At 46.7% G+C, this 26,052-nt stretch overlaps 1 protein-coding gene across 1 annotated transcript; it reads right to left on the reverse strand.

Annotated features, from left to right (window-relative positions):
- Nucleotides 1-157: 157 nt before the first annotated feature.
- LOC119921901 (olfactory receptor 8B8-like) lies at nt 158-24,348 on the reverse strand. Its single transcript, XM_038741880.1, has 8 exons — nt 24,151-24,348; nt 23,183-23,266; nt 22,952-23,008; nt 19,810-19,930; nt 10,759-10,858; nt 10,387-10,568; nt 9,999-10,129; nt 158-217 (listed from the first exon to the last, which is right to left on the reverse strand). The coding sequence occupies exons 1-8, from the start codon at nt 24,346-24,348 to the stop codon at nt 158-160; spliced, it is 933 nt and encodes a 310-aa protein (XP_038597808.1).
- Between the last annotated feature and the right edge of the window lie 1,704 nt (nt 24,349-26,052).

Consider the following 26,052-nt stretch of genomic DNA (forward strand, 5'->3'; position numbering starts at 1 on the left):
CAGTGAGGGTCGCGCGGGGTGATGGCGGGCGGGCGGGCGGGCCTCTCGGGAACGGAGTCCCGGGCGTCTATGGCGGCGCTCTGAATCACTAAATCACTAAATCCTATTTAGTGAGTACTTTCAGAGGACATGGTATTAGTACATATGATCACTGCCCTCACATTGCTTCCATTGTATTGGAAACACCGAGCTTTGAACCGTGTAGAAGCAGGGTGCACTGATGGGATGAACACAGACCTGGGAGACAGTGGACCTGAGTTCTAATCCCAACACTACTAATTCCGTGCTGCATAGTCATAGGAAAGTGACTAATTTCTCTCTGCCTCAGTTTACTCAATAGCAAAAAGAGGATTCGACACCTGTTTTCTCTCCTATATGGTCTGTGCATCCCTCTTGGGATAGATATGGACTGTGTTCTACCAGATTGTCCTGTATCTCCCCCAGTACTTAATACTTTACCCGGCATAAAATAAGCAGTTAAAAAATATCAAGAGAATTATTTTTTGTTGAGGTGACCGAAACTAAAATGAATATCAGATAGCAGAGGTCAGAGAACATAAATATATGTACATGACACATAAAGGTATGTACACGAATTTTGTGAAATTTTTTTCGGTGGTTTTAGAGTCAAACGAAGTGTCTTTACACAATAAATTCTTCCATTTACTGGAGAGAGAATGTGTAAACAGAAGGGTCTGGATTCTAAACCTCTCTCACCTCCTTGTCTGCTGTGTGACCTGGGGTCAGTCACTTAACTTCTCCGTGCCTCGGTTAACTAATTTGAAAATGGGAATTGCAACTGTGAGCTCCCTATGGGGCATGGACTATGTCCAACCTGATTTGCTTGTAACCACCCCAGTATTTAGTACAGTACCTGGCACATAATAAGCCCTTAACGATACCATAAAACGAACAAACAACAACAATAAAAAAGTATACTCCTGATTCCATTTGCTCACATATGTGCATTCTGTAACTGTGAAGACTGTCACCGTGAAGATAGAATTCCTCCTGCTGGGATTCTTGGAAGTCCGAGAGCTGCAGCTGGTTTAGGCCGCGCTGTTCCTTCTGGTCTACCTGGCGGCCCCGACAGGGAATCTCCTCATCGTCCGCCCGCCCGCCCGCCCGCCCGCCATCACACCGTGCGGCCTTGCTGCTCCCGGAAGGATCTTCTACTCAGAGCGCCGCCATAGACGCCCGGGACTCCGTTCCCGAGAGGCCCGCCCGCCATCACACCGCGCGGCCTTGCTGCTCCCGGAAGGATCCTCTCCTCAGAGCGTCGCCATAGACGCCCGGGACTCCGTTCCCGAGAAGCCCGCCATCACGCCGCGCGGCCTTGCTGCTCCCGGAAGGATCCCCTCCTCAGAGCACCGCCATAGACGCCTGGGACTCCGTTCCCGAGAGGCCCGCCCGCCATCACACCGCGCGGCCTTGCTGCTCCCGGAAGGATCCTCTCCTCAGAGCGCCGCCATAGACGCCCAGGACTCCGTTCCCGAGAGGCCCGCCCGCCCGCCATCACACCGTGCGGCCTTGCTGCTCCCGGAAGGATCCTCTCTTCAGAGCGCCGCAATAGACGCCCGGGACTCCGTTCCCGAGAGGCCCGCCCGCCCGCCCGCCATCACCCCGCGCGACCCCCGCTGCCCCCGAAAGGATCCTCTCCTCAGAACGCCGCCATAGACGGCCGGGACTCCGTTCCCGAGAGGCCCGCCCGCCATCACCCCGCGCGACCCCCGCTGCCCCCGAAAGGATCCTCTCCTCAGAACGCCGCCATAGACTCCCGGGACTCCGTTCCCGAGAGGCCCACCCGCCATCACACCGCGCGGCCTTGCTGCTCCCGGAAGGATCCTCTCCTCAGAGCGCCGCCATAGACGCCCGGGACTCCGTTCTCGAGAGGCCCGCCCGCCCGCCATCACAGCTCCCCACGGACGCCCCCACTGCTTCCACTCCCCCCGCCACTTAGGCAACCTTCCTTAAAGTGCCCCTCATCCTCCCCTTCCCGGTCCGGTCCTGACTGACTCTCCCCCCGCCCCCAGGTAAAAAGCCCTTGTTAGCACCATGTTACATTAACGACAACCTCATTCGCACCTCCTCAGCCCTCCCATGCTAGTTGACTGTTCGCTGCTCTCCCCAGGTATCTCTGCTTCCTGACCCCCCCTTAACAGGCCCACCCTACTCCAGCACTTAATATTTTGTTTCTGCTCTCTGTGACATAATTATCTGCCAATTTTATTATTGCTATAGCATATTGATTGTTTAACTACACCCTGTGATGCCATCGCCTACTTATATCATTGCTACTGTTTTATTGCTTCTGCATCTCAATTGTTAACCTCTCGCTGTTCTGTCACTCGCCCTGCTGAACTCACCATGAACTTTCAATTCCCTTGCTCCCAACTGCCATTCCCATTCCTCACCTTCCTCTTCCCCTCTCCCACCCAGCTTTTTCCCTCCCTCTCTCCCACCAAGAGCACTCCCCCTCACCACCTACCAAGGGTTCCTCTGTACCAGCGCAGATCCCCCGCGCCTCCCTCCCGGCCCCCTCCCTCCCCTTCTCCCCGGCCCACCCCATCCCAGTTCTCCTTTCCCATCGCCACCCCCCTTCCCACTCTCCCCGCCCAGACCCCGCCAACTCATCCCAATCCAAACCCTCCCCACCCCTCCCACCCTTCCCCCTCCCTCCCCTCCCTCGACAGCAGCTGCCAAGTGTGGCCTCTGGAACCCCCGCTCCGTTTTAAGTAAGATCCCTTTCATCCTGGACTTATTCCTTTCCAGCTTTCTACGCCTCCTCGCCCTAACTGAAACTTGGCTGTCTCCAGACGACACGGTCTCTTCTGCTGCTCTCTGCAGTGCAGGCCTCTTCTTCTCCCACTCCCCCAGACTCACCGGAAAAGGACGAGGTGTCGGTTTCCTTCTCGCCCCCCAATGTCGCTTTCGCACTATCCCTCCTCCCCCTTCCCTTTCCTTCCCTTCCTTTGAAGCCCACATTATTCGCCTCTACCACCCCCTCCAGATTCTTGTAGCCGTCATCTACCGCCCTCCCGGCCCCACTTCCAACTTCTTTAACGACTTTGACCCCTTCCTCACCTTCCTTCTCTCATTTTCCATGCCCACTCTGATCCTCGGAGATTTCAATTTCCACATGGATATCCCTAACGACTCCTCTGCCGCCCACCTTCTATCTCTCCTTGACGCGGCCAACCTCTTCCTCCACCCCACCTCACCCACTCACCAACTTGGTCATACCCTCGACCTCATCATCTCCTACCGCTGCACTGTGTCCACCCTCACCAACTCTGTGATCCCTCTCTCTGATCATAATCTTCTCACCTGCCTCCTCACTCACACTCCTTTCCCCTGTAAATCCGTATTACTCCCTCACAGAGATCTCCGCTGTCTGGACCCCACCCATCTTTCGGAGCGCCTCACACCCCACCTCGCCGCCCTCTCCTCTCTACCCAGTCTTGATGATCAGATTACTGCTCTCAACCCTACCCTTTCTACTCAGCTAGACTCACTCGCTCCCCTTTCCCTTCGCCGCTCTCGCACCACTAACCCACAGCACTGGATCACTGCCACTGTCCGCCTCCTTGCTCTTATGCTCGAGCTGCCGAACGCTGCTGGCGAAAGTCTAAACACCATGCCAACCTCGTTCACTTCAAGTTTATCCTTTCCTGCCTTAACTCAGCCCTCTCTTCTGCCAGACAAAACTATTTCTCCTCCCTTATTGACACCCATGCCCATCACCCCCGCCAGCTCTTCCATACATTCAACTCCCTTCTAAGGCCCCCGGTTCCTCCCCCTCCTCTTTCCCTCACCCCCAACGATCTGACCTCCTACTTCATTAACAAAATTAAATCCATCAGGTCCGACCTCCCCAAAGTCACTTCCTCCGCTTGTCCAATCCCCCGGCTCTCAACACTCTCTGCTACTCTCCCATCCTTCCCAGCAGTATCCTCAGAGGAGCTCTCCTCCCTCCTCTCAAGTGCTACTCCGGCCACCTGTGCTTCTGACCCCATTCCCTCTCATCTCTTGAAATATCTCGCTCCATCCCTTCTCCCCTCCTTAACTTCCATCTTCAACCGCTCACTCTCCACTGGTTCCTTCCCCTCTGCCTTCAAACATGCCCATGTCTCTCCCATCCTAAAAAACCCTCTCTTGACCCCACCTCACCTTCTAGTTATCGTCCCATATCCCTCCTACCATTCCTTTCCAAACTCCTTGAACGAGTTGTCTACACTCGCTGCCTAGAATTCCTCAACAACAACTCTCTTCTCGACGCCCTCCAGTCTGGCTTCCGTCCCCTACATTCCACGAAAACTGCCCTCTCAAAGGTCACCAATGACCTCCTGCTTGCCAAATCCAACGGCTCATACTCTGTCCTAATCCTCTTCGACCTCTCGGCTGCCTTTGACACTGTGGACCACCCCCTTCTTCTCAACACGCTATCTGACCTTGGCTTCACAGACTCTGTCCTCTCTTGGTTCTCCTCTTACCTCTCCGGTCGTTCTTTCTTAGTCTCTTTTGCAGGCTCCTCCTCCTCGTCCCATCCTCTTACTGTGGGGGTTCCCCAAGGCTCAGTGCTCGGTTCCCTTCTGTTCTCGATCTACACGCACTCCTTTGGTGACCTCATTCGCTCCCACGGCTTCAACTATCATCTCTACGCTGATGACACCCAGATCTACATCTCTGCCCCTGCTCTCTCCCTCTCTCTCCAGGCTCGCATCTCCTCCTGCCTTCAGGACATCACCATCTGGATGTCTGCCGGCCAACTAAAGCTCAACATGTCGAAGACTGAACTCCTTGTCTTCCCTCCCAAACCTTGCCCTCTACCTGACTTTCCCATCTCTGTTGACGGCACTACCATCCTTCCCGTCTCACAAGCCCGCAACCTTGGTGTCATCCTCGACTCCGCTCTCTCATTCACCCCTCACATCCAAGCCGTGACCAACACCTGCTGGTCTCAGCTCCACAACATTGCCAAGATCCGCCCTTTCCTCTCCATCCCAACCGCTACCCTGCTCATTCAAGCTCTCATCGTATCCCGTCGGGACTACTGCATCAGCCTTCTTTCTGATCTCCCATCCTCGTGTCTCTCTTCACTTCAATCCATTCTTCATGCTGCTGCCCGGATTAATTTTGTCCAGAAACGCTCTGGGCATATTTCTCCCCTCCTCAAAAATCTCCAGTGGCTACCAATCAATCTGCTCATCAGGCAGAAACTCCTCACCCTGGGCTTCAAGGCTCTCCATCACCTCGACCCCTCCTACCTCACCTCCCTTCTCTCCTTCTGCAGCCCAGCCTGCACCCTCCGCTCCTCTGCCACTAATCTCCTCACCGTACCTCGCTCTCGCTTGTCCCGCCATCGACCCCCGGCCCACGTCATCCCCCTGGCCTGGAATGCCCTCCCTCTGCCCGTCCGCCAAGCTAGCTCTCTTCCTCCCTTCAAGGCCCTGTTGAGAGCTCACCTCCTCCAGGAGGCCTTCCCAGACTGAGCCCCTTCCTTCCTCTCCCCCTCGTCCCCCTCTCCATCCCCCTCATCTTACCTCCTTCCCTTCCCCACAGCACCTGCATATATGTATATATGTTTGTACATATTTATTACTCTATTTACTTATTTATTTATTTTATTTGTTCATATCTATTCTATTTATTTTATTTTGTTAGTATGTTTGGTTTTGTTCTCTGTCTCCCCCTTTTAGACTGTGAGCCCACTGTTGGGTAGGGACTATCTCTATATGTTGCCAATTTGTACTTCCCAAGCGCTTAGTACAGTGCTCTGCACATAGTAAGCGCTCAGTAAATACGATTGATGATAATGATGATGATGATGCATTCACACTTATACACATATAAACACAAGAATACCTCATCATTCATTTAGTCCTTTACTAAAGTATCATTCAGCCTAAATCTCTCCTCTCCTCAACTTCCTCTCAGGACAAGCTGTGTCTTTTCACAAGCAACAAAAACTCACAATCGGCTTGAATGTTCTCTGTCCTATGACGGCACTTCACCCCCTTCCAATTGTTTAACATGTCTTCTCAGATTTCAAAGAACTTTCTAGATGTTACACGTGATCGATTCTCCCATTTCCATCCTAGCCTGGAACTCCCTCTCTTATCCACTCAAAATCAGAGTGAGCACAGTTCTTTCCGAATTCTGAGAACTGCTAAAATCCCCGCTTCTCCAGCCAGCTTCCCTGACTCATTTCCCAGCCTTCTAAACTCACTTCACCTAACTCAAGCACGAATCAACTCATTTCCATCCTCATTTAGTGGAAAGAGCATGGCCCAGGAGTTCTCTTCTTGACTGTGAGCTCATTGAGGGCTGAATACACATCTACCAGCTCTGTTCTATTGCACTCTCCCAAACATAGTTTAGTGGGAGTCAGAGGACTTTAGTTCTAATCCTGCCTCTGTCCCATTGTTGCTGTGGGACCTTGGGCAAGTCGATTCACTTCTCTGGTCCTCAGTTTCCTTATATGTAAAATGGCATTCAATAACTGTGTATTCACCTTTCCATTCTTCCTTTCCTTCTAGAAGAGGCAGGGATTGTGTCTGCTATGGTGTTACGAAGTGGCTAGAGCACGGGATTGGGAGTCAGAAGGAATCAGAAGGACCTGGGTTCTAATCCCGGATCTGCTGTTTGCCAGCTGTGTGACTTCGGGCAAGTCATTTAACGTCTCTGAGCCTCAGTTACCTCATCTGTAAAATGTGGTTAAGACTGTGAGCCCCATGTGAAACAAGGATAGTATCCAACCTGCTTAACTTGTATCTACCCTAGGGCTTAAGACAGGGCTTGGAACATTGTAAGAGATTAACTCATACTACTATTATTATTATTACTCTCCAAGTGCTTAGTGCACACAATAAGCGCTCAATAAATATGATTCAAGGTTAATTGATTGATAGTAAATTACACTTTGTCAACCTAGACTAGTAGGGTGGAAAATTCTTGAGGGCAGGGATTCCAACCTTTCCCACTATTTGTCTTCTCCCAATATGTGGGAAGAACTCTTATAGGGAGGAATTGCTGATAGTGTCAGTAGCTATTCAAAGTTGGTCACACTCTCTAAACTCTACCTGTCATTTACCCTCTGCAAGGGATTCTGGGTCCCACTGAAAGCTAAAGTGACTGTCCACATTGCTGACTCTGTGCTGGAGCACTCTATCCTGGTGGGTAGTTGGCATGGTGGCAAGGTTTGAAGAGGAAGGAGGAAAGGTGTGTGAAGGTTGGGGGTTAGTGAACTGGAAAATACCTCCCCTCCTGCCAGCCCCCCTGCCCCGCTGGATGCTGTGGCCCCGGTCCAAACCCCAAGTTAGGTCCCAGGCTGGCTCCCTCTCTTCCATCCTTACCCTTGTCCTCCCCTGCCCTTCCATCCCACTCACCCCCGGTCACTCTCACCGAGTCAGGGTGGGGCTGGGGGCCGCTGACCTCTGCAGGCCCGGGTTGGTCCTCTCTTTCCCCTCAGACCCCTGGGTTAGGTCAGAAAGAAAGGAACAGAGAGGAGCCCTCAATCCCTCTCCGCTTTCCCTCAGACCCTGAGAAGCTCTCCAGTTAGGCCCCCCGTCTCTGTAGATAAAGCAGCAACTCCTCCTGGGGGAATCGCTGGAGGATGGACTGGGGCCTTGCCAAGGTCACATGTTTCCTGAGGCTTCTGGGAGGCAAGGGCCCGGTCCCTCCAGCATCAGCGATTGCGCTGACCCTCGGAATTCCCGTGGAAACTGCTGTATCTGCATTCCAGTCTCCCAACGGTTCCTGGTTTCAACAACAGTCTTTAGCCACTATGAATGCTTTCACCGTTGTCTAAACTCAATCTGTCAGTCAATCAACCAACTGTAACTTTTTCTTATGGTCTTTGTGAAGCGCTTACTATATATAAAGCACTGTACTAAGTGCTGGAGTAGTTACAAGCCAATCAGATTAGACAGAGTCCATGTCCCCCGTGGGGCCCACATCTCAATCTCTATTTTACAGATGAGAGAACCGAGGCACAGAGAAGTTAAAGGACCCTGCCCAAGGTCACACAGCAGACATATGGTGGAACCGGGATGAGAACCCAGGTCCGCTTGAATCCCAGGCCCTTCACTCTACCCACTAAGCAACGCTGCTTCTTCTGACTTGTCCTGATTGCAAATCCGTTGAAGCTTTGTTCATTCTTTCATTCATTCAGTCGTATTTATTGAGCGCTTACTATGTGCAGAGCACTGTACTAAGAGCTTGGGAAGTACAAGTCGACAACATATAGAGATGGTTCCTACCCAACAACGGGCTCACAGTCTAGAAGGGGGAGACACACAACAAAACAAAACATAAACTGTACACTTGAATAAATCATTCATCCACTTTCTCATCTTTCCCTTCTCTCCTTCCTCCTCTACGTAATTTATTCTGTGTCTTGTCCCCCATTAGATCATAATCTCCTGGTGAGCAGGAACAATTCAATTTTATCTCTCTTTTCAACTCTCCTGAGAGCTTCCTACAGTGGTTTGCACCCAGAATGTGGTCAACAAATACCATTGATAATAATAATAGTAATACTTATGGTCTTTGTTAAGCGCTTCCGATGTGCCAGGCACTGTTTTAAGTGCTGAAGTAGATACAAGGTAATCAGGCTGGACACTGTCCCTGTCCCACTTGGGGCTCACAGTCCTAATCACCATTTTACAGATGAGGAAACTGAAGGAGAGAGAAATGAAGTGACTTGCCCAAAGTCCCATGGCAGACAAGTACCGGAACCAGGATTAAAACCCACTACTTCTGATTCCCCAACCCTTGCTCTGGGTGGATGGATGGATGGATAGATGAACGGTTGGAAGCATGGATGGAAGTAAGCAAGAAAAGATGGATTAATGAGAGAAGATGGATTTGACAAGACAGATGAAGCTGCAGTCATCCTTTCTTTCCTTCTTCCATACCTCTTCCCATTTTCCAACTTTTATTCCCAGTCTCAGAGTCATGCTAAAGAGTGTATCATTACAATTTCATAGACATTACTAATAATGATATCATTATTGTATTAAGAGGTTGTGTGCCTAAATCGTTTCATTCATGGAGTAGAAACAAAAGAATCAGTTCAGACACAATTCCTGTCTCACAGGTGCTCAAAGTGTAGGAGGAAGAGAGATCCTAGGGATGTTAAGTCACTGACCCTTGGTCACACAGAAGGCCAGTAGCAGAGCTGGCCTCAGGACTCAAGTCTCAATCAATCAATCAACAATATTTATTGAGCACTTACTCTGGTCCCAGCACTTTACTAAGCAGTTGGAAAAGTTAAATATAAGAGAGTCGGTAGACACGTTCGTTGCCCACAGTGAGCTTACAGTCTAGGACGATTCCCATTCCTTTAGGCCATGATAAAATTCAGAAAAAAACCTTATGGTCTTTTTTAAGCACTTGTTATATGCGAAGCACTGTTCTAAGCACTGGTGTAGATATAAGGTAATCGGGTTGTCCCAAATGGGGTTCACAGTCTTAATCCCCATTTTACGGATGAGGTACCTGAGGCACGGAGATGTTCAGTGCTTCAACCAAGGTGACACAAAAGACAAGTGGTAGAGCAGAGATTAGAACCGCCCCAAAACAGGATTTACTGATTAAGCACTTGGGACAGTTCAGTTTAACAGAGATGTAGAAAAACTTCCCTGCCCACAATAAGCTTGCAGTCTACAGAGACTCCCCTTCCTTTAGGCCATGATGCCTCCCCAAACCTGGATTGTCAGTCCTACTTCAGTGCTAGCCGCCACCTTCCCAGATTTTGACAATTCATCAACGTCCAGCGTTTTCTTTGAACCCTGTAAAACAGCTTAGTATCTGACTAGGTCCAAGGGCAATTCCTTGTTTAAGTGGTGGTGTTCGATTATTTGCACACAGAAGGAGACATTTCATCCCAGAGTGGAGGCTGGATGAGGGACCCCTTAAGGATCCTGTCCATGGCGGCCTTCATGTCCCAGTTCTTCAGGTTGTAGATGAGGGGTTTCAGGGCGGGCGGGGGCCACCATGATGTAGAACACGGATATCAACAGGTCCAGTTCTGAAGGGGTATCTGAGGGTGGCTTCACGTAAGCGTAGAAACAAGTTATGACACAAAGAGTGATGACGACGAGGTATAGAAGGCAGTTGGAGAAGGCTTTGTCCCAACCGTCAGTGGCCGGCATCCTCAGCACAGCCCGGAAGATGCGACGTATGAGACGATGATGAGAATGAAGCAGACGACGTCTAACGCTAACGCGGCGGTGACGCTCACGTCGATGACGATGTGGTCCTCGGAGCAGGTGATCTTCAGTAAGGAAGGAACGTCACAAAAAAGCTGCTGAATGACGCTGGACCCGCAGAAGGAGAGGGAGAAGGTCGAAGCTGAGAACAAGACTCCAAACAGGCTCCTACCGAGCCACGAGGCAGCAGCCATCTTCCCACAGGCCACTCTGTTCATGACGACGTCGTAGCGCAAGGGGAGGCAGATGGCGGTGTAGTGGTCAAACGACATCACCATGAGTATAAAGTATTCTGCAGCTCCGAAGAAAACCACTAAGAAGACTTTTGTGACACAGCTCAGGAAGGGGATGGATCTACGGTCGGTAAGGGAGTTTTGGATGGATTGGGGGACGATGACGGAGATGTAGCAGAGGTCGAGGATGGACAGGCTTCTGAGGAGGAAGTACATGGGGTTGTGGAGGCGCCGATCGATGGCGGTGATGGTGACGATTCCCCATCTGGGCCGCCAGGTAGACTAGGAGGAACAGTGCGGTGTGGACTAGCTGCAGCTCCCGGATCTCTGAAAATCGCAGCACGAGGAATTCCCTCACCGTGGAAACTTTGGGAATCTCCTGCAAAATGCCCTTGAGCATCATGATAGGACCTGATTTCAGATAGGGATTAAAAACATTCAGGGAGAAACTCACATTGCAAGAGAATGCCCTTGTCCGGGGATGAACCTCAGTCAATCAATCAATCAATGGTATTTATTGAGAGCTTACTGTGTGCAGAGCACTGTACTAAGCACTTGGGAAAGTCCACTACAACAGATTTGGTAGACACGTTCCCTTCCCACAGCCAATTTGCAGTCTAGAAGGAGAACCTCACCTGGTCATTTCGTTCTTCCTTCTGTCTTAATTCAGTACAATACAGAAAATGTTCCACGTTGATGTCCATTTTATCCTGAAACATCTGCAGTGATTGTGGCCATTCATTCATTCATTCATTCAATAGCATTTATTGAGCTCTTTCTGAGTGCACAGCACTGTACTAAGCGCTTGGAAAGTACACTAAGGTAAAACATAGAGACAATCCCTACCCAACAACGTGCTCACAGTCTAGAAAGGGGTGGGGGCTACCAATAAGTCTCCTGACTCCTAGCCCCATGTTCTATCCACTGAGCAAGGATGCTTGTGTGGCCATTGTTCTGCACACCGTAAGTTTTCAGTATGTTCCACTGATTTATTTGGGTTTATAAAAATCTAGAACGCAGGGGTTATGTAATCACAAAACTCCGTGTTTAAGGAAGGCTGATGCTGTGCAATTTACTTTGTCCGACACTACACACATACACACAAGCCATTTCTTCCTGCAATACAGCACTCTGCATCCAAACAGGCACCGAGAATGGAAATTTGCTAATTCTCAGACAGCCTCCTTGCCACGACACATTCCAGCAAAAGCAAGGATTATGGCAAAATTGAGTCTATCAACAAGCTCTTATTCTCAGAATTTTTTAATGGTATTTGCTGAGGGCTTACACTGTGCCGGGCACTGTACTAAGCACTGGGGGGACACAAGCAAATTGGGTCGACACAGTCCTTGTACCACATGGAGCTCACAGTCTTAATCCCCATTTTACGGATGAGGTAACTGAGGCACAAGAAATGAAGTTACTTTCCCAATGTCACATACCAGTTAGTGGCAGAACTGGGATTAGAATCCAGGCCCTCTTGACTACTGGGCCCATTCTCTTTCCACTAAGTGACACTGCTTCTAATATAGAGAAATTGTGATTCTAATCCTGGTCACCCTTCAAGTTCCTTATTGTAATTTCCCTCACCTTTCCTCTGCTCCTACCCGGAGACACCGGATCTGTCCTGGACTGGGGAGCATCGACCTCTACTGAGAGAGAGGCTTACTGCATCTCGTCGGTTGTGGCGGTGATAGGAAGGTCTGGTTGAGGGGTGAGAGCTCTTAGGATCCTCCCTCCCCTTCTCGGCTTTCCAGATGGCTGCACCGTCCCTTTACGTGACGGCCGGGTTATTTCCTGGGGGATTCCCCATGGGAGGACGGGTCCAGTGCTCCGCTGAGACAGTTGACTATCCGGGAATCTCGGAAGGCTGGTATCGTGGGCTCTCTATGATCCCAGCCCCCACAACTTAAATAACTGCCCAATCCCATGTGGTTCCCACTCTGGGACTCCTTCTCATGACAACATAAACAGACTAATCATCATTCCATTTCTGCGATTAATAATAGCGTTCTGGTTAAGCTCTGCGGTTTGGAGCTTCATCCTATGCCAGCGTTTGGGACGAGCTGCAATCTGCAGCAATCCATTTTAGACAATCCCCTCTAGACTGCAAGCTAATCATGGGCAGGGAATGTGGCTACCAATCCTTTTATATTGTTATATTGTACTCTCCCAAGCGCTTAGTACCACGGTTTTCACATAGTAAGCGCTCAATAAATGCGGTCGATCTATTGATATGCATTGTTTTCCCCTCCTGAATTTCTATCTGCATTCTCCATTCCTCCCAAACCCACCATTTCACTGTGCATCATTCCCAACTCCCCCCACTCAGAACCCTACCTCACTACATTTCCCCCACTAGGAATTCCCTCTCCATTCATATCCACCAGACCACAGGGCTTCCCATCTTCAAATTTCCTCCCTGAAACTATATAAAATCCACAGGACCATCCCTGATTATTTTTTTCATAATGGTACATGATGTTTACTGTTTTCCTGGGACCATTCTAAGCACTGAAGTACATACAAGCTAGTCAGGTTGGACACAGTCGCTGTCCCGCATAGGACTTCCAGTCTTAATCCCCATTTTACAGATGAGCTAGTTGAGGCTAGTGGAGGCTAGTTGACTTGCCCAACCTCACATTCCAGACAAGTGGTGGAGGCAGTATTAGAACTCAGGTCCTCTGACTCCCAGGTCCATGCACTATCAACTAGTCTATGCTGCTTCCCTGTGCTTCCGTTTCCCTGGGTGCTTAATTGTCTCAGTCTGGGTCCGTGTAAAAAGCCTGCCTCTCCATCCTTAATTATAATAATAATAACAAAAATAATAATTGTAATATTTGATAAGTGTTTATTATGTGCCAGGCACTGTACTAAGTGCTGGGATTCGATACAAGCTAATCAGGTGGGATATAGTCCCTGTCCCACATGGGGCTCAATCCCCATTTTACTGATGAGGGACCTGAGGCCCAGAGAAGTGAAGAGACTTGCCTAAGGTCACACTGCAGAAAGGTAGCAGAACCAAGATTAAACCCCAAGTCATTCTGACCCCCAGGTCCATGCTCTATCAACACGGCCACGCTGCTTCTCTGAGTTTCATTTTGTTCATGACCTCAAACAATCAATCGGTCATTTAATCAGTTGTATTTTCTGACGTCTTCTGATTGCAAATCTAGAGAGAATGAGAAATGACTCTAAATCCATCCTAAGACCCTCCCCCTGGCTGGATTGGGGAGTCAACCCAGAGAAACAACATAAGAAGCAGCATAGCTTACTGGCAAGAGCCCGAGCTTGGGAGTCAGAGGATGTGGATTCTAATGCAGGCTCCACCACTTGTCTGCGGTATAACCTTGGGCAAGCCACTTAACTTCTCTGTGCCTCAGTTACCTCATCTGGAAAATGGGGATTAATTATAATAATAATAATAATAATAATGATAATTATAATTATTACAATAACAATAATAGTATTTGCTATGTGCTTGCTATGTACCAAGCACTGTTCTAAGCACTGGGGTAGTTACAAGGTAATCAGGTTGTACCACGTGGGGCTCACAGTCTTAATCCTCATTTTCCAGATGAGGTAACTGAGGCACAAATAAGTTAAGTGACTTGCCCCAGGTCACACAGCAACACAGTGGCAGAGCCAGGATCAGAACCCACGTCCTCTGACTCCCAAGCCCACGCTTTTTCCACCTAGCCACGCAAATCCTGTCAAATTCCCCAAGAAGCGGGGGTACAATGATCCGACTAGTATTTTCAGTTTCTCTGGAGTCATTTTTTCGTTTAGGTATTATTTGAACGGATTCCTTTCCTTTGACTCCCTTTCATGTCTAAGTCTCCTTCCCTTCTACTCCCCTGTGTCCTGGGCTCTTACCCGAGCTGAAAGCATCGCTCGCCACTCACTGAAACCTCTAGGATGCATAGTCAGTAGCTTGGTGACCCAGTGGGTCAGCAACAGAGTTGGCCGGGGCCCGAGCGAACCAATGAGTCAATAATCTCCATTAAAATGCCTAGAAGTTCTCAAGTAGTGTAATGAACAGGAGATAAATCTGCATTGAGCAAACCTCTCCTTTCTCACCTCAAATATGTTCTTTTCAGGCCCTGAAGACCTTATGGAGAGAACACCTCAAATATGTTCTTTTCAGGCCCTGAAGACCTTATGGAGAGAACTCAAAGCAGAATTTTTTTTGCATGAAACAAATTTCTCCCTTTCACCACCAATATGCCCTATTCATTCTTATTTAAGGGTCCGTGAAGGCCTGAGGTGAACTACTACACAGGAGGTGTTTCTGCAGGAAGCCAATTTCTCCTTTTCCAGTTCGTACATTTTCCCTTCAGGTCTTGTAAACCTTTGGTGGAAAATTATGAGGTGAGTTTTTGTATCAAGGAAATTTCTCCTTTTTAACTCCATATATTACTTTCTCTGGCCCTTAGGCACAGAAACAAAACCAGGAGATTGTTTGCAAGAAGAAAACTTGTCCTTTCTCAATACACATATTCTCTTGCCAGGTCTTAAAGACATTCAGTATGAGACATCAAAGTAGGATATGGCTTGTATGAAACAGATTTCTCCATTTTCAACTCAAACATTATTTTTTCAGGCCTTGAAGACCTTTAGAAAAATAAGAGCTAGAGATTGTATGCATGAAGCAAATTTCTCCATTTTCACCTCCTATATTCTCTTTTCTGGCCTTGAAGACCTTAGGTAGCAAAATAAGGGCTGGAAGTTGTTTGCATGAAGCAAATCCTCTCCTTTCCCACTTCAAATATTCTCTTTTGTGGCCTTGAGGACCTTAGACAGAGAAGTAAAAGCTGGAGACGATTTTTGCATGAAGCAAATTTCTCCTTTCACACCTCAATTTTTCTCTTTTCTGGACTTGAAGACCTTAGAGTAGAGAAATAAAAGCTGGAGGTGGTTTGCATGAAACCCATTTTCTCTGGTTTCCCTCCAGTATTCACTTTTGAGGTCTTGAAAATCTAAGAGATGGAAAATACTGGAGATTCTCCTATTTACACCTCCGCAAAATTTCTATTCATTCTCAAATAAAGTGCCCTGAAGGCCTGAGGTGGAGGAATGCACAAGAAGTATATCTGCACTTGAAGATCTCCCTTGAAGACCTTGTATAGAGAAATCAAAGCTGGAGATAGTTTGTATGAAGCAAATTCCTCCTTTTTCACCGCAGATATTCTCTTTGATGGACTTGCACACCTTAGGTTGTTAAGTGAGCAGGACATTTTTTTCATGAAGCAAAAGCCTCCTTTTTTAATGTCATACATTATCTCTTCAGGCCTGGAAGGCCTTGGAGAAATAAAAGCTAGAGTTAGACTGCATGAAGCAAATTTATCCCTTTTCACCTTAAATATTCTCTTTAGAGGCCTAGAAGACATAAGACCTTAGAGAAATAGCACCTGTAGATTGTTTAACATGTAGTAAAATAAATATTTTTCATCTCTTATATTCTCTTGGAAAGACCTCGAAGAACTAAGGTGGACAAATGAGCTGGCAGTTTTTTTCACGAAGCAAAATTCTCCTTTAAATTCGTATATTTTTTAATTTCTTGACAACCCGATTTAGAAAAATAAGGGCAGGAAATTGTTTTGCCTTAAGTAGATTTCCCCCTTTTCACTTGAAATCTTCTCCTATGAGGCCCTGACAGCCTTAGAGACATATAAACTGGAGATTGTATGCATGCAATTTTCTCCTTTTTCCAGTAAAAGCTGGAAAAGCTTTGCATGAAGCGAATTTCTGCTTCTGCACCTCAAATATTCTCTTTTCACTCTGCAGTACAAGACCTTGAAGTGGAGTAATGCACAGGAAGTGTATCTGCCCTTGAAGGACTGCCTTATATAGAGAAATAACAGCCGGAGATTGATTCCATGAAGCAAATCCAACATTTTTTCACCATATAAATTCTCTCAGATGTCTCTGAAGTCCTTAGGTTGACACATAAGCAGAACATTTTTTGCATGAAGCAAAATTCTCCTTTTCTAATGCCAAATACTATCTCTTCAGACATAGAAGGCCTTAGAGAAATAAAAGCTAGAGTTTGTTTGCATGAAGCAAATTTCTCCTTTCCCACCTCAAATATTCTCTTGGGAGATCTTGAAGTCTTGAAGCTCCCACGGCTTCAACTATCATCTCTACGCTGATAACACCCAGATCTACATCTCTGCCCCTGCTCTCTCCCCCTCCCTCCAGGCTCGCATCTCCTCCTGCCTTCAGGACATCTCCATCTGGATGTCCGCCCGTCACCTAAAGCTCACCATGTCGAAGACTGAGCTCCTTGTCTTCCCTCCCAAACCTTGTCCTCTCCCTGACTTTCCCATCTCTGTTGACGGCACTACCATCCTTCCCGTCTCACAAGCCCGCAACCTTGGTGTCATCCTCGACTCCGCTCTCTCATTCACCCCTCACATCCAAGCTGTCACGAAAACCTGCCGGTCTCAGCTCCGCAACATTGCCAAGATCCTCACTTTCCTCTCCATCCAAACCGCTACCCTGCTCATTCAAGCTCTCATCCTATCCCGTCTGGACTACTGCACCAGCCTTCTCTCTGATCTCCCATCCTCGTGTCTCTCTCCACTTCAATCCATACTGCATGCTGCTGCCCGGATTATCTTTGTCCAGAAACGCTCTGGGCATATTACTCCCCTCCTCAAAAACCTCCAATGGCTACCGATCAATCTGCGCATCAGGCAGAAACTCCTCACCCTGGGCTTCAAGGCTCTCCATCACCTCGCCCCCTCCTACCTCACCTCCCTTCTCTCCTTCTACTGCCCAGCCCGCACCCTCCGCTCCTCCGCCGCTAATCTCCTCACTGTACCTCGTTCTCGCCTGTCCGGCCATCGACCCCTGGCCCACGTCATCCCCCGGGCCTGGAATGCCCTCCCTCTGCCCATCCGCCAAGCTAGCTCTCTTCCTCCCTTCAAGGCCCTGCTGAGAGCTCACCTCCTCCAGGAGGCCTTCCCAGACTGAGCCCCTTCTTTCCTCTCCCCCTCGTCCCTCTCTCCATCCCCCCGTCTTACCTCCTTCCCTTCCCCACAGCACCTATATATATGTATATATGGTTGTACATATTTATTACTCTATTTATTTATTTATTTATTTATTTTACTTGTACATTTCTATCCTATTTATTTTATTTTCTTGGTATGTTTGGTTCTGTTCTCTGTCTCCCCCTTTTAGACTGTGAGCCCACTGTTGGGTAGGGACTGTCTCTATGTGTTGCCAATTTGTACTTCCCAAGCGCTTAGTACAGTGCTCTGCACATAGTAAGCGCTCAATAAATACGATTGATTGATTGATTGATTGATTTTAGAGAAATCAAAAACTAGAGTTGGCTTCCACGAACCAAATTTCTCCATTTTCACATCCAGTATTCTCTTTTCTGACCTTGAAGACCTTAGATAGAAAAATTAAAGCTGGTGGTTGTTTGCATGAAGCCAGGTTTCTCCTTTCCCTCCTCAAATATTCTCTTTTGAGGCCTTGAAGACTTTAATCAGAGAAGTAAAAGCTGGAGATGGTTTGCATGAAGCAAATTTCACCTTTTCCACTTCAAATGTTCTCACAGAACATTTCACAGAAATAACACCGGGAGATTGTTTTCTGAAAGTAAACTAATCCTTTTTCACCTCATATATTGTCTTGGAAAGGCTTTGAAGCCCTTAGTTTGACAAATAAGCAGGACATTTTTTGCATGAAACAAAATTCTTTTTTTTAATGCCGTATACTATCTCCTCAGGCCTTGAAGACCTTAGGGAAATAAAAGCTAGACTTCGTTTGCATGAGACAAATTTCTCCTTTCCCACATCAAATATTCTCTATTGAGGCCTTAAAGACCTAAGACCTTACAGCAATAACTGCTGGAGATTATTTGCAGGATGAAAACTGATCATTTTTCCCCTCATATATTCTCTTTCAAAGACCTTGAAGACTTATTGAGGATGAATAAGCAGGACAGTATTTTCATGAAGCAAAATTATCCTTCTTTAACCATATATATATATATATATATATATATATATATATATATATATACATGCATACATACATACGTATATACATACACACATACATACATATACATACACACATACATACATATATGTATGTATATACATATACATACATATACATGTATATACATATACACATATACATATATATATACATATACATATAGTATATGTATATGTGTGTGTATATATATATATATATATATATATATATATATTTCTGGCCTTGAAGATCAGATTTAGAAAAATCAGCATGGGAAATTGTTTGCATAAAGCAAATTTCTCCTTTTACACTACATATATTCTCTTTGGAGACGTTGGAGAAATACAAACTGGGAGATTGCACGAAACGTTCTCATTTTTCACCTCAAATATCCTCTACCGGGACCTTGAAAACCCTTGGTAGAAGCTGCAGACACTTGTAGCATGTAGTAAATTTCTCCTTTTCCACCTCAAATATTCTCTTTTCTGGCCTTGAAGACCCTTAATAGAGAAATCAAAGCTGGAGGTTGTTAGCAAGAAGGAAATGTTCTCCTTTTTCATCTCAAATACTTGCTTTTGGGGCCTTGAAGACTTTAGACAGAGAAGTAAAAGTGGGAGTCGGTTTGCATGAAGCAAATCTCTCCTTATTCACCTCAAATACCCTCTCTTCTGGACTAGAAGACCTTAGGTGGAGAAATCAAAGCTGGAGGTATTTGCAGGAAGAAAATTTCTCCCTTTTCACCTCAAATATTCTCTTTTTATAAGGTCCTGAAGCCCTTAAGTAGAGAAAGCAAAGCTGGAGATGGTTTACGTGAAACAAATTTCTCCTTATGCACCTCAAATGCCCTCTCTTCTCGCCTAGAGAACTTGGGTAGAAAAGGCAAACCTGGAGGTGTTTGCAGGAAGCACATTTCTCCTTTTGCACCTCAAATATTCACTTTTTGGGCCTTGATGACCTTCGGTAGAGAAGTAAAAGCTGGAGGAGGTTTGCACAAAGCATATTTCTCCTCATACTCCTCAAATATTCTGCTGGCCTTGAAGACCTTCGGTAGAGAAATCTAAGATGCAAGGCTTTGCATGAAGCACTATTCCTCTTTTCCATCTCAAATATCCACTTTTCAGGTCTTGAAGATTTAAGTAGGCAAATGAAAGCAGGAGATGGTTTTGCATGAAACAAATTTATCTGTTTTCACCTAAGCTATTCCCTTTGAAAGCCTTGAAGACCTCAGAAGGAGAAATAAAAGCTGGAAATGGTTTGCATGAAGCAAATTACTCCTTCTGAACCTCAAATAGTCTCTATTCATTCTCAGTGAAAACGCCTGCAAGGCCTGAAGTGGAGTAATGAACAGAAGATGTATCTACCACCTAAATCATTCTCTTGTAAGGCCTTGAAGACCTTATGGGAATTAAACCTCGAAATTGTTTGCATGCACCAAATGGATCGTTTTTCACTTCTCAGATGCCCTACGAAGGCCTTGAAGACCTAAGGTGGACAAATAAGCAGGACAGTTTTTGCATTAAGTAAAAGTCTCCTTTTTTTAATGCCATATAGCATTTTTCAGGCCCTCAAGAACTTAGTGAGTAAAATGAAAGCAGGAAATGATTTGCATAAAGCAAGGTTCTCCTTTTTCCCTGGAAAGATTCTCTTTTCAGGCCTCGAAGATCTTAGAAAAGTATCAATTAAAGATTTTGTGCGTGAGACAAACCTTTCCATTTTCACCTCAAATACCCTCTTTCGGAGGCCTCAAAATCCTCAGTCAGAAAGAGAAAAGCCAAGATCGTTCACATGCAGAAAATTTCTTCCTTTTTTCCTCAAATATTCTCTTTATTAATTCTCAATTAATTGACCCTGAAGGTCCGAAGTGGAGAAAGGAGCAGGGGATGCATTTGCAGGGAAACAGATTTCTTTTTTGGCCCCTCAAGTACTCTCTTTTGATGCCTTGAAGACCTTGGGTGGACAAATAAGGAGGAGAGTTTTTGCCTGAAGCAAAATTTTCCTTTTCTAACCCCAAATATTGTATTTTCAGGCTTTGAAAACTTTAGATAGAGAAATTACAGCAGGAGACTTTCCTCTTAGAGCAGATTTCCACTTTTTCATCTCACGGCCCTGAAGAACTCCTTAGCTAGGGAAAGCAAAGTGGAGATTCTCTGCTTGAACCAAATTTCCCCTTTGACACTGCCAATAAGACTGTGAACCCCAGATGGGAAAACTTGATTATGTTGTATCTACCCCAGCGCTCAGAACAGTGCTTGACACAAAGTAAGCACTTAACAAATGCACTTATTATTATTGATATTATTATTATCAGTTTGGTAGGGGCTGAGGGTTTCTGAGAAGGGGTTGATGGGAAGGAACCACTGATACCGGCTGGGTGGACAGGACAGGAAAATCCCTGGTTTTAGAAGGAATAGGTTGTAGCCTAGGGTTAGTACTCTTCTATCTCAGAATTGAAACGCTGTACCAAACTGGGGTGAGGAAGTCACTGCACTCTCTGTTCTGAATGGCCCTGTCTCCTTTCAAAACATCTCAGTAATGGAAAATAGAGAAATAGTCTGTTAGCCCACATTTCCTCCTCCCCCCTTCCAGCCTGTCAGAACACAGCTTTTCCCATCTTCAAAGCCCCTCCATTCGTCATCCCACCACTTCCAGTATACCTCAGTTTTCTTCTTCCTAAATAGTCTTCTCCCAACTACCAATCAACATCTTCTCCATTTTTGCACTCATACCCACTATTATAGTTTTGTACATAGTGGCTTTTTTAAAAATATACTCTTTAAGCATATAGTCATTTATTTAGCATTATTTCAATTCTCTTCTTCATCCACCCATTACTTAGTTCTGTGTCTATCTCCCCTGTTAGAGTTTAAGCTCTTGGAAAGCAGGGATGCTGTTTAATTTATTTTGATCTCTCTGAAGGGTTCACTACAGTACTTTACACCCTGGATGCATTCAACTAATATCACTGATTGACTGATAGATGGATGGATTGACAGACAGATGCTTGGATGGATTGTTGGATGGATGGAAGAATGGATGCATAGAAGGGTGGGAGGGTAGATGGATGGATAGATGGGTGGATGGGTGGATTGTCTGCTGTGTAACCTTGAGAAAGGCACTTCACTTCTCTGTGCCTCAGTTATCTCATTTGTAAAATATGTATTGAGACTGTGAGCTTCATGTAGGATAGGGAATGTGTAAAACCTGATTAGCCTGTATCCGCCCAAGCACTTAGCGCAGTGCCTGGCCCATAGTAAGTGCTTTACAAATACCACTATTATTATTATTATCGATGGGTGGATGGATGTATGGACTGACGGATGGATGGACAGACAGATGGGTACCCTGATGGGTAGGGACTGTCTCTATGTGTTGCCGACTCGTACTTCCCAAACGCTTAGTACAGTGCTCTGCACACAGTAGGCGCTCAATAAATGCGATTGATTGATTGATTGATTGACAGACAGACAGATGGACTGATGGATGGTCGGGCGGATGGATGTATGAATGAATTGATTAGAGACAAAATTTGCTCAAATTCATTCATTCATTCAATCGTATTTATTGAGTGCCTACTGTGTGCAGAGCACTGTACTAAGTGCTTGGAAAGTACAATTCAGCAGCAAGTACAGATAATCTCTGCCCACAACGGGCTCACAGTCTAGAAGGGGGAAGACAGACATCAAAACAAGTAAACAGGCAGTCAAATGTAGGGGAAAGTTTTCATGATTGCATTCCTGCTCCCTTGTCACCCTCTGATTTTCTGATTTTCATAACCACCAAGAGTGATCTTAATATTCATAGAATTATTGTTATTATCAGGAGTAGTACATTATCATCATTGAATTTATTAAGAATTTACTTGCAAAAGACTGCCAAGTGCTGGAGTAGAAACAAACTCATCAGATCGGACACGTTTCCTGACACACAGGGGCTCAGACTGTAAGAGAAAGAGAGAGCACATATTGAATTCCGATTTTACAGAGAGACCCAAAGCGGCTACCTGGTTGGACCAATATCATACAGCAGGCCGGTGGTAGAATCGGGCAGACCTTTCAAATTTCATGATTCCCAGCCACATGTTCATTCCACTAAGCCATGATGCCACCCAAACAATCACTTGTCAGTCGTTTATTCATTCATTCAATCATATTTATTGAGTGCTTACCGTATGCAGAGCACTGGACTAAGCACTTGGAAAGTGCAATTAAGAATAAAGAGAGACAATCCCTGCCCTCACCGGGCTTACAGTCACACACGTCTTATCAAACTTTTTCCCAGACATTGACAAATCCTTAGACCCTGGACTTTCTCTTTGGACAGCTTTTCATATGGATAACCTCACGGTCAGAACCCCGATGGGGAATGGGATAATCAGCAAAGGGAAACAGACATTTTATCCCTTAGAGGAGGGAAGTGGAATCTCCCCTTTAGAATTCTCCCCAGGGCAGAATTCATGTTCCGGTTCCTAAGGCTGTAGATGACAGGGTTCATGATGGGGGTCACCATGCTGTAGAACACGGACACCAGCAGGTCCGGGGTCGAGGGGGAGTAAGACACAAGCTTGAGGTAGGCAACGGCGGCCGTTGAGATGAAGATGGTGACAACAGCGAGGTGAGGCAGGCAGGTGGAGAAGGCTTTGGCCCGGCCCTCGGTGGCCGGCATCCTCAGCACTGCCTGCAAGATGTGAACCTAGGAGATGATGATGAAGTCAAAGCAGCCTAAACCTAAAGCTACCCCACCGGTGACGCTCACATCATTGATGTCATGGTCCTCGGAGCAGGAGATCTTCAGCACAGTGGGGACGTCATAGAAGAACTGCTGGATGTTGTTGGACCCACAGAATCTCAGGGAGAAAGTCGACGGTGAATACAAAACCCTCAAAAGCATTCCGCTGAGCCAGGAAAAGGCTGCCATCTTTCTACAGGCCGTGTTGGTCATGATGAGCTCATAGTACAGGCGGTGGTAGATGGTAGATCTCCAGTGGCTACCAATCAATCTGCGCATCAGGCAGAAACTCCTCACCCTGGGCTTCAAGTCTCTCCATCACCTCGCCCCCTCCTACCTCACCTCCCTTCTCTCCATCTACAGCCCACCCCGCACCTTCTGCTCCTCTGCCGCTAATCTTCTCACCGTACCTCGTTCTCGCCTGTCCCGCCATCGACCCCCGGCCCACGTCATCTCCCGGGCCTGGAATACCCTCCCTCTGCCCATCCGCCAAACTAGCTCTCTTCCTCCCTTCAAGGCCCTCCTAAGAGCTCACCTCTTCCAGGAGGCCTTCCCAGACTGAGCCCCTTCCTTCCTCTCCCTCTCGTCCCCCTCTCTAGCCCACCCATCTTACCTCCTTCCCTTCCCCACAGCACCTGTATATATGTATATATGTTTGTACATATTTATTACTCTATTTATTTATTTAATTTACTTGTACATATCTATTCTATTTATTTTATTTTGTTAGTATGTTTGGTTTTATTTTATTTTATTTTGTTAGTATGTTTGGTTTTGTTCTCTGTCTCCCTCTTTTAGACTGGGAGCTCACTGTTAGGTAGGGACTGCCTCTATATGTTGCCAACTTGTACTTCCCAAGCGCTTAGTACAGTGCTCTGCACACAGTAAGCGCTCAATAAATACGATTGATTGATTGATTGATTGGCAGCGTAGTTGTCGTATGTCGTTGCTGTGAGGAGGAGAAACTCTGAACCGACAAATAGGACAACCAGGAAGACCTGAGCGGCACAGCCCAAGAAGGAGTTGTGGTTGATCAAGGAGTTGAGGACGGCGTTTGGGAAGATGCCGGTGATGAAGCAGAGGTCGACAATGGACAGGTTTCTGAGGAAGAAGTACATGGGGGTGTGGAGGCGCCGATCGAAGATGGTGACTGTGACGATGAGGAGATTCCCCATCAGGGACGCCAGGTAGACCAGAAGGAACAGCGCGGCGTGGACGAGCTGCAGCTCCCGGATGTCTGAGAATTCCAGCAGGAGGAATTCCCTCACCACGGAGACGTTAAGAATTTTTGGGGAGACAGGACTGACTTTCTGCAATGGGTGAGGGAAGATCCAAAGTTAGAGTCAATTGATAGTATGAGTGAAGGAATTGACTTGCTCGTGATTTTCTATGGAGAGAAGACAGTTGTTGAATTCAAAATGATCTTTGAGTTCACCGTGGAGACACTGAAAATATCTGGGGAATGATGTCGACTCCCTATACAGGAACAGTGAAGATTTCAATTTAGAGACATTGATGTTGGGGTGAAGGAATAGGATTAAGTCAATCAATCTGTTTATTGAGTATCTACAGTGGACACAGTATTAATAATAATAATAATAATAATAATAATAATGGTATTTGTTAAGCATTTACTATGTGCAAAGCATTGTTCTAAGCGCTAGGAATGTTACAAGGTGATGAGGTTGTCCCACAGAGGGCTCACAGTTTTAATGCCCATTTTACAGATGAGGTAACTGAGGCACAGAGAAGTTAAGTGACTTGCCCAAAGTCACACAGCTGACAGTTGGCAGAGCCGGGATATGAACCCATGACCTCTGACTCCAAAGCTAGTGCTCTTTCCACTGAGCCACGCTGCTTCTCTTAGATCATATTAGTACATATGATCACTGCCCCCAAGGAGGTTCCATTCTGTTGGAAGCACCAAGCTTCGAGCTGTGCAGCACTAGGGTGCACTATTGGAAAGAGCACATTCCTGGGAGTCAGAGGACTTAGGTTCTACTCCCACCTCTACCAGTTCTCTGCTGCATAGTTATGGGAAAGTGACTTAATTTCTCTATGCCTCAGTTTCCTCAATAGTAAAATGAGGATTTAATACCTGTTTTCCCTCCTGCTTAGTCTGTGAAGACCACGTGGGACACGGACTGTGTTCTATTCATTCAATCATTCATTCATTCATCAATTCAATCATATTTATTGAGTGCTTACTGTGTGCAGAGCACTGTAGTAAGAGCTTGGGAAGTATAAGTGGGCAACATATAGAGACAGTCCCTAAACAACAACAGGCTCACAGTCTAGAAAGGGGAGACAGACAACGAAACCAAACAAGTAGACGGGTGTAAAAGCCATCAGAATAAATAGAATTATACCTATGTGCACGTGTTGATGATCAGATTACTGCTCTCAACTCTACCCTTTCTACTCAGCTAGACTCACTCGCTCCCCTTTCCCTTCGCCGCTCTCACACCACTAACCCACAGCCCTGGATCACTGCCACTGTCCGCCTCCTTCGCTCTTATGCTCGAGCTGCCGAACGCTGCTGGCGAAAGTCTAAACACCATGCCAACCTCGTTCACGTCAAGTTTATCCTTTCCTGCCTTAACTCAGCCCTCTCTTCTGCCAGACAAAACTATTTCTCCTCCCTTATTGACACCCATGCCCATCACCCCCGCCAGCTCTTCCGTACATTCAACTCCCTTCTCAGGCCCCCGGTTCCTCCCCCTCCTCCTTCCCTCACCCCCAACGATCTGACCTCCTACTTCATTAATAAAATTAAATCCATCAGGTCCGACCTCCCCAAAGTCACTTCCTCCGCTTGTCCAATCCCCCGGCTCTCAACACTCTCTGCTACTCTCCCATCCTTCCCAGTAGTATCCTCA

This window comes from Tachyglossus aculeatus, unplaced genomic scaffold (genome assembly GCF_015852505.1).
Source record: "Tachyglossus aculeatus isolate mTacAcu1 unplaced genomic scaffold, mTacAcu1.pri SUPER_32, whole genome shotgun sequence".
NCBI lineage: Eukaryota > Metazoa > Chordata > Mammalia > Monotremata > Tachyglossidae > Tachyglossus > Tachyglossus aculeatus.